Raw genomic sequence first — 15800 nt, forward strand, 5'->3', positions numbered from 1 at the left:
GGGGGTATACGTGTGTGTGTGTGTGTGCGCGTGCGTGCGTTCGTTTATGTGCGTGTGTGCGTATGTGCGCGTGTGTCAGTATATCCGTTAAGATACCACCCATCAAAACATACAACAAACACGAACATCAGCACAAACACTGCCTGAATAAACTCTACACTAATACCCCCATTAATGAATAGAAAATGGAGAAACTACATGAGAACGTCACTATTTGCATTGCACCTTTAAAATAGAATGGACGGATTGAGGGCATGGGGTGTCGGAATGAGTTCTGAAAGCCAGGAGACTCACCGGAGCTTAAACTAGAGTAATGAAAGGGGAGAAAAGAAACACGAGAGCTCAGATTTGTGGGGCTTTACCCGGAAGAGAGACTCCCGCCCGCCCTCCCACCCACCCACCTGAGCTTCGTATTGAGACTAAGAGACCAGTAACACTAGAATTATTGCCAAAAGCATCCGATTAACTGAGATGGATTATGGTGAGGGGTGTGACAGGTGAGGATAATGACATGAATGTGACAGGTGAGGTTAATGGCGTAACAGGTGAAGATAATGACGTGACAGGTGAGGATAATGACGTTACAGGTAAGGATAATGACGTGACAGGTGAGGATAATGGCATGAATGTGACAGGTGAAGATAATGACGTGACAGGTGAGGATAATGACGTTACAGGTAAGGATAATGACATGAATGTGACAGGTAAGAATAATGACATGAACGGTGAGTATAATGATTAAAGGTGAGAATAATGACATGAACGGTAAGGATAATGACATGCTAGGTGAGGATAATGACGTTTAGGATGAATATAATGACGCACTATGATATAAAAGAGATACAGAAAAGGGAATATATTTTAAATGGCTTCTTTCACCTGGAGATTCAACGCCCTTACGCTAAAGTAGTCTTTTTTGTGGAGTGGATGCCTTGGAGCGGGGCGAGTGGGGGTAGTTGGAGAAGAGTGACAGGATAAGATGGTAAAAAGAAAGTGGGAAGTTTATAAATGAAGGAATTTAAAATAGAAATCTAACTGTCTTTTTTTTTACAACGTCGTGACCCGCGTATGAAGGTATAATAAGCTAACCAAACTTAACCTAACCTCAACCTAATCTATACAACTTTAACCTAACCTTAACCTAATCTATACAACTTTAACCTAACCTTAACCTAATCTAACCTAACTTAACTTAATCTAACCTAATCTAACCTATCATAACTAATATGATTAAATATCCACTTAAATTCTTTTATACTCTGATGTTGCTCAAGACTATTGCCACCACTTAGTAGAACACCGGGTATTTACTTCCACTTAATAGTATTTATGTGTAAAAAAGTGAATCAAGACGTTCCTCCTTTGTCTTACTACCGTCTCTCTCTCTCTCTCTTTCTCTCTCTCTCTCTCTCTCTCTCTCTCTCTCTCTGAACTATAAAGCCTTATCGTACACTTATCTCCCTACAAGGTATACTGGCGGAGGTACGTAGTGGCAGCATGAGCAGTAAACTCAGCTACAGCAGGACCAAGACCATCTCCAACAGTAACGTTAACAGAAGCATCATGCATGAGCAACAGTGGGCTGATCTCATCTCCCCGGTGGTGACCCAGGGAGACATCACCTTTACACCTCACAGTGCTCCCAGTTTATCAGAAAATAGTTTGGAAGACACTGATCGAGATGAAAGCCTCTCCCTGGTGACGGGCGTCGGCGGAGGAGCGTGTCTGACTCTCAACTATCGCCTCCTGTCAGCAAACTCGGAGTTACGGGTGGTGCTGAGTCGCGTGGCGCCTGCAGTTGTGGAGGGCTACCGTATGAGGGACTCCCAGGGTCACCAGGAGGAGGAGAAGGAACAGGTGCTATGGACCCAGGGCCGTGTCGGGAGCCCTGGGGTGATGGAGGCCTTTGTCAACCTCCTCCCTGACACACTCCCACCACAGTACCAGGTAACTTGCTAACATGTAGGACTTCCGTACAAGTTCACTAATTAACTCACGTAATAATGCCAGCATGTGAACTTATAAAATGCCTTAAAGGTCTCCTGAATGATGGGTTTCAATGCAGAGTGACAAAAGGTATATTTTATAGCTGCAGTAATTATATAACTTTAGAATTTTTCACCCCAAGTTTATGAGAAAGATTCTTTAAATATCAACTTCTCATAACATGAAGTGTATATTTCTTACCGCAGAGAACCAGTGATTCATATAATCTGCCGATAACCACCAAAAACAGAAACACCAAAAGATAAAAGCTGTTGAGTGATTACTTACATCTTGAGGGAGTAAGGTACTCCACCTGTCCTCCCTCAAGACTAAGATAATCTATAAAACACTTCGATATTTTCTTATTTTTGTTTCATCAAGACATAAAGAAGATATTCACAATAATTCCACCATGACGTGAAAAGTAATAAAAGATCGGGGTGGGGTTCAGGTTCTCGTCACTTTTAAATAAAACTCGTATTTGAAAGTCGTAAGATATAGCTTCAAAGGAAGTGAAATATAAAATAAAAGATGAACTATAGGTGAAACATCTGCGAAAGAAGATAATGATAGAGGTAAGAATCAACTAACTTGTACATAAAGATTAATACAGCATTAACAGGATCACCCAAGTCTTGTGAAAACAAATCAGAATCCCCTGACTATATTTAACCTTCACTAAGCTTCCTACATCTTCATTAGCTGATTCTACGAGCAGTGGGCGTAGGCACAGACGGGGCCAGCGGGGGCGTGCAGGTGCGAAAGGTCAGCCTCCAACCTGACATCTGTACGGCCGGACCCTCCTGCACCTTCGATACCGGCTTCTGCTCCTGGAAGGTCTCGTATACCGGAGGCACTGTCTGGTACATCCGCCCTCACCAAGGTACGTCCACACCACCTCCCACACACCAATTTACACCCCCACACTACCTCCCACACACCAAGTTACACCCCCACACTACCTCCCACACACCAAGTTACACCCCCACACTACCTCCTACACACCAAGTTACACCCCCACACTACCTCCCACACCAAGATACATCCCCACACTGCCTCTCCGCTCAAATTCAAGGCACCGTCATTATTAGCCAAGAAGCGTTTGGTGGGTTTCCTCCTATTCCACCAGGTATTAAGTCGCCTGAATCCTCCTTTTACCTGACTGCTGAGGCGCCTCTCTCAGCGCTATCATGTCTTACGGGATAACTACACTCAGTTACGACATGTTCAAGCTGAGTGAAAATTAAACTAAAATCGGAGGAAAGATTGAGTCAGCAAATAGTTTATCCAAGTGTTTTTCTTTCACCCTTTGATGTCGATGGTTTAACCCTTTAAGGAAAATGGTTTAACCTTTTAAGGACAATGGTTTAAAATTTTTGAGGACGATGATTTAACCCTTTAAGTACTATATTTTAACCCTTTAAGGACTATGCTTTAACCCTATGAGGATGATAGTCTAACTCGATGAGAACTTTGGTTTAACCCTTTGAGATTAATTATGTAATCCTTTGAAGACCAGGACGATGATTTAACATTTTCAATATTAAATTCGTCTTTTTATCAGGTGATTTTATATGTGTTTAGTCTATGTTCACTTCGTTATAATTTGTTTCAGGAAGGCACATAGCGTCACAGAAGCAGGTACGATAAAGGTATCTTGCTTGTAGGTCCTGTCTCCTCCAAAACACTCTCTTCTATTCACCTATTCTTATTCACTCACCTGCTCTCCTATTACCTTATTCAGTCATTTACCCACTAAACTCTCTACGTCATAATCACCCAATCTACGTCACAAACACCCCACTCTACGTCACAAACACCCCCACTCTACGTCACAAACACCCCCACTCTACGTCACAAACATCCCCACTCTACGTCACAAACACCCCACTCTACGTCACAATCACCCACTCTACGTCCCAATTACTCACCCACGCCCAGTAGCAGGAGGGAGAGAGTAATTACAAAGATCATAAATAACAGTAAACTCCCTCCCTCACCCTAACACACACCATAACCTAGCCACCTGGTGATGTAGAGTCAGGGAGATTTATCACACCAACGCAAGGGAGAATTATTGTTTTCTCCCTCACGTCTACAATTCAATCATTTTCTGACAATAACAAACACAGACAAAAGGAAGGTATGGACAAGTCTTCAGTTGGGTTTTTACATTTGTTAGAGCTGAGGTAGTGACAAGGGAAGAAAACAATAGAATTAGTTTGAAAAGTACAAGACAAAGGTGAAATTGACCCCTGTATGATGGAGACAGCCAAGAGTGATGTAATTAAGGAGAGGCTTCATTTAGACTTTACGGACTTTACTAGATTTATTGACAGAAAGCCCCCTGCTAAGATCGTTTTAATTAATCTACTCTAATTATAATCCCTGGTACTAATTGTGGATCTACAGTGAACGGGTTTTTTTATGAGAGTGAAGCGAAATTGATGCTGTAAACACTGAACCAAGACTACTTTCTACACACGCTGCTCCCCCCCCCCCTTCCATATCCTGTTCCTCAGTCCCTTTCCTTTCCCAGAGATACATCCTCCACCCATTGTTTCTACTTTATTGGGCGAGTTACCAGGCTTCGTCCGGGTGGAGGGACAAGAGATAGTGTATAACCATCCCTAGCACCCCCACCACACTCACACACTATTTTTTTCCTCCAACCTTCACACTTGCGCGTTATCTTCATCACAGACGAAGAGGAGGGGAGCCACGCGGCCGTCTTGGTGGAGGGAAACCCGAAGGATACCACCTGTCTCATCAGTGAGACTATCACCGCTTCCACCACTCCCAGAGCTCTCACCTTCAGGTAAAACCCGCTCACGGCCTTCATTTGGTTAAGATCTGCCCCATGGTTCTCACCCTCAAGTAGGATCCACCCCACGGTCTTCACCTTCAAGTAAGACCTTCAAGTAACACCCACCTGCAGTGGACGCAGAAGGTAACAGAGGTGACTGCTGTGTCTTCTGTACAACCTGACTAATTGGGTGTTTGTAATTCGTCTCTGAATCAATAAATGGTGTTGATGGTTAACTTTGACGTCACTACGCTTGCGTCGGCTTTGACGTCAGCGAGCTATTTTTATAATGAACAAGGACCCATCTTGAAGTCTTCTACAGCTAAACAATAATGAGAGAAAGGACCTTTGAGTCAGGTAAAAGGTAATTAATGAATTCACTTAGAATAAATCAAAACAGGAGACGTGATGGTCGAGTTGTACAGCGGCCATAATATGGTTTCCATCTGGTAATTCTTCAAGACGAAAGACACGTAATATAACACGTTGTTGTTAAAGAGAGAGAACCAACCGACATAACACACACACTAAAGGATGAACGTCCAGAAATGATTCATCGTAGAGGGGTGGAGTGGTGTGGCGTCAACCAGGAGTCTGGCTGATCTCACTCCATCTCGGAGATAGATACTGGTTAAATAATGGCACCTTTAATACTGATATGGTTCATAATATAACACTTAGTATACTACACAGAAAACCCCATAATGTCCTTATTGTTTGAAAGACGTTTTAGGTTAAGTAGTAAACTCACTTGCAGTATCCTGCCACCTGGCGACTGACGGCAGCGATACACTGAATATTAATATCAACTGGAAACTTTCTCTTATAATAAGTTATCAAAGGTAAGGAAGGTATTTATAGTAAGACACGAGTTTCATCCCAGTGCTGAGTTGCCAGTGAGTCACATTATCTTGAGTGATCACCACGTCAACACTCAACCCCCTCTGTGATGGATCCTGCTGCAGGCTTTGATTCTAGTACCGTGTGTGTGTGTGTGTGTGTGTGTGTATATTTGTTATGTGTGTACGTATTTGAGAATATTTATTTATATGCGTTTAAGTGTGTGAGTAAATAGTTGTATCACTTGTATGTAATTGTGTGTGTGTGTGTGTGTGTGTTTCTGTGTGTAATGTTACAACACCCTCATGAAAACTACAACCTTACCAGCTGTTTCAAGATAATTGCACTTCCCTACATCAGTTTTCAGAGTCCAATATCAATTAATATTCCAATAAAAGAAACAATTGTAAATAAAACAAATATCGATAAAAGTTGTGCTCTTGTTTTTGTAGTCAACTGAGAGTTCGTGCGTGGGTGAGCTGCGTCTCTTAATGATCTGTTTTTTGTTTTTTTTATTCTTAATCTGTTTAGGGATTTTCTTTCAAGTTCCTTTCAAGTTCCTTTCAAGTTTCCTGTAATAGCAATATACTGGAGTGTAGAGAGGGGGGGGGGGTTCAGTGACGTTGTTAGCGAAGTGGTTCGATATTTGACTCCCTCCGTTTTGTTTGTCTCTCTGTCCATTGAATTACTACTTGTCCACGTTTTTGCATTGATTGAATATTTCTGTTCTAGTTGTGTATCGGCTTAAAAAATATTGATGAGTCTTATCAGAGTGTTCAAAGTTGATAAAATACTCTTTTTAAATGTTTTTTTCTGTGTGTGTGTGTGTGTGTGTGTGTGTGTGCGCGCGCGCTTTCATGAGTTAATAGATAAAACCTTCTTTTTATCTTTATCCTGGAATTAAAAGACGTTGCCGCACTCTACAGGTACCGGGTGATGGGGACGAGTAGATGCCTGTCGGTGGGGCAGCGGGAGGTGGGGCAGGAGGACCACGGCACCACTAACACCATCTGGGAGCAGTGCCGGGGCAAGGGTCTTCACTGGCTCACCGAGTGTGTTACACTACAACCCACACAACGTGCCTACAAGGTGATCATTCCACACCCTCGTCAGAACCTGTCTATTGGTCTACTGAAACCACTTTGACAGTGGTAGAAACTCCTTGTAGTCTTTAAACTCACCTTTTTCTGTAGAATATCTCAGGTTATGTAAAGTTATCTAACCTTGTACAGGACAGCTGGCAGTATAACGAGTTTCCATCTATTTTATCTGTGTGTCTCAAGTTTTGTGAAGCCGCTTTGTTAGTCAGAGACATCTTACGTCTTTTTGTTTTAATTATGGTTGTGTGCTGTCGCCGGACTCATTTCAAACGTGCTAATAAAATGTAGTACGTAACACTTCAAATGGTAATTGTCATAAGTTAAGACTACCCACCGACATCAATGGAAACTAAAGTTAAAGATAATATTCATGAGTAATCGACACAGCACAACATATATAAGTGGATAAATTAAAGACGAAATTTTGCTGGTGATTCACACAAAACTTTTGTTCTGAGTCGTGTTTCAGTCAGCAGGTGGCGGGCGTTCAAGAAAACCAACTTTCTGTTTTCCTAAAGAATATGTTTTCTCTTCATTTTCTCCGAGAGTCTCTACCTCCTTACAAAACAATTCAGGCAGACAGCGTTATTTTTCTCAAAGGGCAACAAGAGCCGTCACCTAACACCACTGGTCTGGTGTGTTGTGATTTACCAGACCAAACTAAACTCATCCTTAGGTATAAGAGACTGAGGTCAGTTAAGACGTACATTATGAAGTAGGTTTTGTTAAACAAGAAAAGGAGCTGCCAGATTTACAGTTGATACAATAATTCTGTAAACCAAGATCATTGAATTAAGCTTTATATTGTAAATTCATTTTCAGGATTAATAATCATCTCATTTTTGGTGTTGGAAACAAAGGACGTCCCTACTGGTGCTTTTTGTTTACTTGTTTCGTGCTTCTTTCATTGTTCATTGTTGTCGTTTTTTGTCAGGTGATGCTGACTGCAGGGACAGCAGAGTCTTCGACGGAAGTTTGGGTTGACGACGTGAAGGTGCTTCAGGGAGGCTGCAACGATACCCTACCCCAGGATACCTCCATCTCTAGCCTGGACACGCCCTCTCCCAGTCTTGACTCGCCGCCACAGTGGCACTGCACACCCCAAGGGTCCCTGTGTGGTATGACACAGCCCAAGTTTGGTCAGCGAGACTGGGTTTACGTAGACGCTCCCTTCCCAGGTGTGTTCAACGCTCAACACCCACGTCAGTCCACCTTGTCTACCCAGACCCACCCCCCAACATTACCCATCCTGTCCCATACTAACCCACCGTGTTCTCTCCTGTTCTTATAAACTCTTCCACATAGCTAACCAACACCTCCCATTCTTCATCGTTGAGGCAGAATTACCTCGGTTTCCCTAAATTCGCTTCACCTCATTCAAGATTACTCAGTTTCTTCCTGACCCACAAAACTCATCACAAATGTAAACGTTAAAAATATGAGTCATGTACACTGACTATCCTTTACGGGTTTAACCTTTGCTAAATGCCCGACCCTCACCTTGCAGAAAACGAGGCTAACACCAGCAACACCACCCTCGGCAGCCTCATCACCACGGAGGCCCCGATGGTTCTCGATCCTGAGTCTGTGGACGTGGCTGAGCACTCTTGCAGGGATGGCTCACCCCTGCAGGAGGCCTGGGTGTGTGATGGCATACCAGATTGCCCCGACAAGAGTGACGAGGAACACTGTGGTGAGTATTGACCCCCACAACTTTATTCTGCGGTATGTAAACTAATTTCCTGCTCTAATCCTCTTTCTTACTTTCCATTAATTTCCTTCCCACGTCTCTCTTTCCTTTCATCCTGCTGTTTATTCTTCCTTTCCCTCGTTCCCCTTTATGCCTCCCTAAATCTCTCCTCTCTCTCTTTCTCTCGCCACCCCTCTCCTTTCATTTATTAAACTCTTAACCTCTCTCTCCCTTCACTCTTTCCTTATGTCTATTCATCCACCAGCCTCTTAATCTCTCTCTCTTCTTTATCATATCTCCCATTTTCATTATCCTCCCTCCCTCCCTCCCTCCCTCAGTGTTTCTGTTTACCTACATTCGCCAACCAAATCGCCAGAGAGTCGTCGTGTGGGATCATATGACCAATTTCTGTCCCCCCCGATCCGACCATCATAACCATACCCTCCCCACCTATCCTTCCCATCCTTCCTCCTCCATCCCTCACGTCGGTTAATTATGCCTGAAGGAGGGAAAAAGAGAAGACGTTGTCCCCCACACGAATGGTATTGGCTATGATTTCTGATTCATAAAGCTTCGTACGACACTGTTCCCCGTGTAGCTACGGTAGTCTCGTTTACGATATCGATATAAACACGGCCGCAGTGCCTCTATACCGTGAGCATGTGTCCTTGAGCGCATGAATCAAAAGTGAGACAGCTTCCCCTTACTCTACCTGTCATAGTTATACCTTACATATAGCTCCCGGAAGGACTGCTACACCACCACCTCACACCAACTACATCTCGGATATCACTGCAGTGCCATTATTATCATGACACACGCAAGAAGTGTTTCCCTACTTGTACATTGTTGTTGTTTTTTTCCAGTGGATTGTATCTTGACGTTAGTTTTGATGGAATTATCGTACACACTTTAATGTATTATCGCATCGTGTCTTCAGTAGATAGATTCTCTGAACGCTGGCCGTACTGGTCGGACGTGCCAGCCTTGTACTTTGGGACAATACTGTTGATTTTCACTGGCTGCCTAAGCTTTGCACCATGCCTGGGGTAAGTGATGGGCAGCAACTTGTGAAGGCTTTGACTGGAGAAGAAAAGATTGTGGCTTTCAAGTTGCGAATCGGAAGCAGATGATCCGCGGCCTACAACAATGGAGGTGACAGACAGTTTCCAAGAGATGATTAGTAAGAAAGAAAAGAAGAGGTGGCGAGAGTTGGTGAAAAAAGTGAAGGAAGTGATAGTGGTGAGATCATAAATGATAGATAGAAAAGTACGAAACACACAGAAGAAAGCAGAAAGAATTCAACTGGGAATTAAACGCAGCAGGTTGGTCGAATGAATCATCGTGACAGTACCAATGTGACGAGCAACCCGGGTGGTGGAAACGGCTCAGGTAGGAGGAGGTTGAACTTCCCAAGTGATTTACGTATGTTATTCTGTGAGCGATTACTGTGGGCTGCTACACTGGGAAGAGAGCATAAAAAGTTTGAACCCCTGCTTAGGAAGGTCGAAAAAATTCCTATGTGACTGTGATAAGATAGAGGAGAATTGCAAAGTTTATTGAACAACCTGTTCTGTGTTACAAGTGCAGCAGGTGGGGCCATATAGCCTGGAAATGTTAAATTGAATGTCGGTGTCGTTACTGTGGAAAAAATCATAATTCAATAGAATGAGGGATTAAATAAAGTCTGGGTAACATATTGCACCGTGCTGTTGGAATTGTGGCTCCTCAATTTGCAATAAGAAGCCACAGATGCGTGGTGTGCGGTGGCAGAGCGTGAGGGAAGTGCAGCAACGAGAAGGACGAGGAGTTGCAGGTGAGACAACTCTACCTTCAACTGAGAACGTGTGGAAGAAGAGGATGGAACAGAGTGACACGTTGGAGGTAACAGGAAATGGTGTAGGAGCTGCACCAAAAGTTATTCCAGAAGATAACGTAATTGACAAGTTTGTTGATGGGTATGGTGTAGTAATTCAACTCAGGCAAGAAATTTAGATGCTTAGAAAAAAGGTAGAGGGCAGCCAGAAGGTAATTGACCATTTTTGTGAACATAGAAATGAGGATGCTGAACTACGAGGAAAAAAGGTTGAACATAATACAGTAATAAATTCTGACAAACCATCTTTGCTATGGGGCACGTAAAATGTGGACATTAGGGAAGAGATAGCCCGCAAATGGGGTGATAACCCCGAAGTATTACATAATAAGGTATTAGCTCGAGTGAAAGAAGTAATGGAACAGTTTGTGAATGAGAGAATAAGGTTGTTAATAGGGAAAATGGAGGACACTAGTTTAATATGCTTTCATAGAATGTTAATAGCTCACATCCTAGGACCACAGACGTGCATGAGTAGCACTGTTGTATAATGTGGATGTTATAGCCTTACAAGAGACGGGCACAGAGGATGGTAATGTGATGAATTTATGTGATTATCAATGTTTCTGTTTACCAACTAATAATAGAAATAATACAATAGGTCTGTTAACTTATGTTCGGAAAAATGTACCGGTTGAATTGGTAATAACTGACAAGCAGAATGGGGTTGATAGTTGTGTTAAAATCCACGTCCAAGGGCGGTCTAAGTGTACTGTTAACGTGCTGTAGCCGATACTCTTAGGGCCATTAGGAGAGGAGATAAGAGGTTGTCCCGTACAGTAATGTGCTTAAATGAAAGAACAGATCTTAGCAATGTGTCCAAGTAAGCAAGGCTATTGTATAATATTATGAAGGAGTACGGAGTAGATAAATATTACACTTCATTACAAACTTATTGAAGGTTTAGACCATGGCAGGAAGGATGTATTACAGAAGATATTTTACAGCTTGAGGGGAAAAAGGAAGATTAGCATCCCAGTTATTTACGAAATATATTTTTAGAGAAAATAAATATTTTTCCCAGGCGAAACCCTTCCCTAATTCCCCCATTCCCCAGCTCCCATCCCTCATCTCCCGTCCCTCTCTCCCAACTTCCTCCCAAATCCCGTTCCACCTTACCGCCCTCCCGCCCCCACAGCTCCCTCCTCTTCACCCCCACCCCCCTACCCCAGTAGATGAAGGAGGAGGCGTCAGAGCAGAGTCTTCAGGAGATAAATCCCCGCCGTGGACGTCACTCCTGGTCTCCTCCACCCACCAGAGATATGATAACGTTATACATCACACTGGGTGACGTTCGCCGCCGCCGCCTCCTCCTCCTCCTCAGACCACAGCATAATATTATCCCCTTGTTGGCCAATTTTTATCATACTCAAAATAAAGTCATGCGCTTTTACGACACATTATTTCTCACATGATTTACGTTAAGTGTAAGTAGATCAACAAATTAACTTTTTATTGTTTTATTTATTTTTTGGCTGATACAGTATATTTATTCAAACATATCCCAGCTTTTGTGATCTGACTGAATCTATTTATCATACATGGGGGAGTTTTATATTTTTTTAGTGGCTTTTCATTAATATTTCTTCACTCATGTTTATAGTTAAAGCGAAGTTCAGATTTTATCCATGTCCATTGTTGAAGGTTAAAGTAAAATAAGGATAATTATTACGATTAAATCTTGTCAAAATATTAATAAACTTCGGCAATACATTTAACGGTACAGAGGGTTATACGAGTACACACTTAGCTTTCTTGTTTTCCTTGATTTTTTGTGTACCTGTTATTGTTGTTGTTGTTGTTGATGTTATGTTTGTGGTGCTTGTTGTTATTGGTATCGCTGTTTTCATTCTTCTTCTTTTCCAGGACATAATCAATTTGTTAATCATAGAGAGACGCCCCTCCGACCTTTGACTTTTGAGAAACATGACCTGATTCTTCTGTCTAGTGATCACTTTGACCTCCTTCTGTAGCGCCATATATATTCACCCCTTCCGTCTTCCCCCTACAGAGTGTGACAGAGACGCTGGTGAACTGGGGTGTAAAAGATCAGTTAGTTCCGCCCTTCACTTGGGTGGAGGTGTGTGTGCCCAGGGCGCCTTCCGCTGCCCCTCTGGTGAGTACTATTATTATGTTTGTTTATAACCTCAGTGTGTTTATAAAAGGGGTATATTAAGTTGCTTCTGTTTGAAGTTCCATTCACCTGTGTGTGTGTGTGTGTGTGTGAGAGAGAGAGAGAGAGAGAGAGAGAGAGAGAGAGAGAGAGAGAGAGAGAGAGAGAGATACACGCGCACTATTGATCAAAATGAAGTTTTGTAGAATCTTCAGTAACAATCTTTCGTGTAGTATAATACGAAAACTTTCCCTCCTCTAAAACACTGGCCCCTGTGCTCACCAGGACGGACGTGTCCCCCGGAGGGTTGTGGGGCGCCCCTGGACCCCTGCCTGCCCCGAGACCTCCTGTGTGACGGCATCTCTCACTGCCGGCAAGCCGAGGACGAGGCCTCCTGTAAGGGCGTGGCCAGGACCGTTCCAAGCAGCGGTGAGTACAGTACTGCCCCTCTCTCAGAACCAGTGTTAATTAATCCATTGTGAGTACTATGTAGGTGCTGAGTGTTCCCTTAAGACGAACGTGGGGAGGTAAGAAGCGGTAGTAACTTCCATGAAATTCTCCCGGCCAGGGATGTTTGTTGACGGTGCAGATGGTCCGGAGATTATCTGTTACACGTGTTAGTTCTCCCTCCTAGGAAAAATAACTTCATCATAACCTGGATATTCACTTATACTGGGTCAGGACGGGGGAGCGGCAGAGGTACAGTTTCCCACAGTATAGTGTGGACCTTTCCGAACATGTGGCACCGTAGGATTCATAGTGGAACCTCCTTTACAGATATTACATCTATCATATCACTTAGCACAAACCTCGATCATAAATATTACCGAAAAAAATATATTGTTGGCCACATTTTCGTAAAGGCCACTGAGGGGTGGAACACTACTTTAGGTACAAGACAGCAGTGTGTTTTATTTAAACTCTACACTCACTGTAAAAGAAACTGGTTGGTGTCTTTTTAATAGAGTAGACGAGACACATAAGAGGTTGTGCCATGACAATGTCACCTATACGTAGACTTACGTATATCACCATAGAATTTACGAATCAATTCAGAGTGTCCACCAAGAGGGCCTGGCCACATATCTGACTAACGGTACATACTGTGCGGTGTTTCTCCCCCTGTTGTCTGTATATGTGTCAACAGTTGAGTTTTTCGACGACAATAGGGGTATGGTTGTACAAACAGCGGTGATCCACATCGGGTACTAGCTCCACTTGACCAGGAGAAAAAATAAACGTAAAAAAATACCTTTTAATTTATACTTTAATTTCTTTATAAACTCATCTATTAATCTGGATTTTTATATACGTATAAGTTTATCTTTTCACATGTTTGTGTATCTTCGCTATTTAGCTTTTTTCCAGAATATCTAATAATTTTTGGTAATTCACTTATCTATCCATTTATCTATCAGAGAATATTGTGTTGACAGACGAGGTGGGGGAGGGAGAGAAAATTACCTGCTCCGGGGGTCTCCGTATCCCCGCTGCCTGGCGCTGTGACGGACGTAAGGACTGTCCCCTCGACGGCCTCGACGAGGTCAGTACACCTCGGGCTAGATGGTCTGTAGAACGTGTGGGAGGATACAGTACTTGTTACGATTATGGGGAGAATATAACTTAAATCTACAAAGCGTCATTCAGACTTAAGATTAGGATTAAATTTGTAAATAAAAGTTAGTCTTAATTCTATAATAAACATTTAGAACACATTAGAGAAACTGAATCTTGTTCTTTAATTAACATGTATAGGTGGGATGTGCTTACTGCGGCCCGGCTAAGTTCATCTGCCCCACCTCCGGTGTGTGTGTGCCGCAGGAGCAGGTGTGTGACGGCTCGCCTTCTCTCCCCGCCTGCACCGACGAGGAGTTCTGTGACGCCTGTCCTCCCGCTCACCTGGTGTGTGACGTCTGTGTGGCCAGGTGAGACAGTCTTCCTCCTCCTTCCTTACCTCGCTTACAACATACCAAATATTCCTCCCTTTTTCCTCTTTACCCCCATCCTCTCCCTTCACCCCTCCCTCCCTCCATCCCTCCCCCCTACCCCCATCCTCTCCTTCACCTCCCTCCAGCCCCTGCTTCCTCCCTACAATGTAAACACTCTCTTTAAACAGCAGATGTGTGTGTGTGTGTGTGTGCGTGTGTTTAACGTACCAACAATCATGACTTCCCAAACTGTTGACTCTGCCACCACAATCTACCGGCGTGGCTGTGGTCCGGGCGGGAGGAGCATGAGCTGAGGAGGCCAAATGAGGTTTCCTGCTAATTGCCTTATTTTCAGATTTTTTATTTATTTTATTTTTTGTGTTTGCATATTTTGCGGGTGTATATTTACGTGTGAGGGGGGTGGGGTCTACACACACACACACACACACACACACACACACACACACACACCACACAATATTTAAATAGTCACTAAACAACAACTAACTAAGCTTAAAGTAAATACAAACATAACTAAGAGCAGCTAAAAAAAACAATCAACAACAAAAACCACAACAACAACGATGATAACAACTCCATTCACAAATACATAAACAAAAAAAATAAAAAATAAAATTGATTTACTCCAACACCAAAGTGCTTAAGTTCTTACCTGTATTGATGGGACAGTTGGCAGGTGTGTGACGGAGTGTGGGACTGTGAGGGAGGAGAAGATGAAAGGGAGTGTGTAGGAGTGGACGGAGTGGAGGAGTGCGCCCAAGGACACTATCATTGTCCCTCTGGTCACTGTGTACCTGAGCTCTCTGTTTGTGACCGACGCTTCGACTGTCCTGACGGCGATGATGAACGACACTGTCTTGACGATAATTTCGAAGGTGAGTCTCTCTCTCTCTCTCTCTCTCTCTCTCTCTCTCTCTCTCACATAGACACCCACACACATACGCTCTCACACTCTTTATCCTCTTGTAATCAGACAACTCAGTACAATTCCATTCAGTTAACAGCCGACAGACCATCTTCAGCAGTACCCTCATCCACTGCACTTCTCTGATTATATTGAAAATTTTTGCAATTTATAAACTATCCTAAGATGAATGTAAGATAAAAATAAAAGTTTATAAGTTTTGTGTGTGTGTGTGTGTGGTGTGTGTGTGTGTGTGTGTGTGTGTGTGTGTGTGTGTGTGTGTGTGTGTGTGTGTGTGTGTGTGTGTGTGTGTGTGTGTGTGTGTGTGTGTGTGTGTGTGTGTGTGTGTGTGTGTGTGTGTGTGTGTGTGTGTGTGTGTGTGTCATATTTTTCTGTCGTAATATATATGTCTCTCCTGCACAACCATCATCCCCGCCGCCCCTAGTGTTCCATTTATGATTTTATCCACCACCATTTCTTGACTCTCTCCTACAACAAGTGAGACCTGGGCTGGAAATTCTACCAGTGCTTGTGTG

The 15800-nt window shown here is 43.2% G+C and overlaps 1 protein-coding gene across 3 annotated transcripts in view; it reads left to right on the top strand.

The window, feature by feature from the left end:
* The window catches only part of LOC121857335, a 118900-nt gene that overhangs the window by 81590 nt on the left and 21510 nt on the right, over window positions 1-15800 (top strand). For 2 of the 3 annotated variants that reach the window (XM_042353347.1, XM_042353355.1), the window contains exons 16-26: window positions 1469-1947; window positions 2689-2869; window positions 4690-4804; window positions 6559-6721; window positions 7667-7910; window positions 8240-8425; window positions 12310-12414; window positions 12697-12840; window positions 13830-13954; window positions 14167-14336; window positions 15030-15235. In XM_042353347.1, coding sequence (XP_042209281.1) covers window positions 1469-1947; window positions 2689-2869; window positions 4690-4804; window positions 6559-6721; window positions 7667-7910; window positions 8240-8425; window positions 12310-12414; window positions 12697-12840; window positions 13830-13954; window positions 14167-14336; window positions 15030-15235 — 2118 coding nt within the window. The remainder of the gene's footprint in view (window positions 1-1468; window positions 1948-2688; window positions 2870-4689; window positions 4805-6558; window positions 6722-7666; window positions 7911-8239; window positions 8426-12309; window positions 12415-12696; window positions 12841-13829; window positions 13955-14166; window positions 14337-15029; window positions 15236-15800) is intronic. The other variant, XM_042353360.1, reaches the window with a different exon arrangement.

The sequence above is a fragment of the Homarus americanus genome, unplaced genomic scaffold, assembly GCF_018991925.1.
Source record: "Homarus americanus isolate GMGI-L3 unplaced genomic scaffold, GMGI_Hamer_2.0 scaffold54347, whole genome shotgun sequence".
Classification (NCBI taxonomy): domain Eukaryota; kingdom Metazoa; phylum Arthropoda; class Malacostraca; order Decapoda; family Nephropidae; genus Homarus; species Homarus americanus.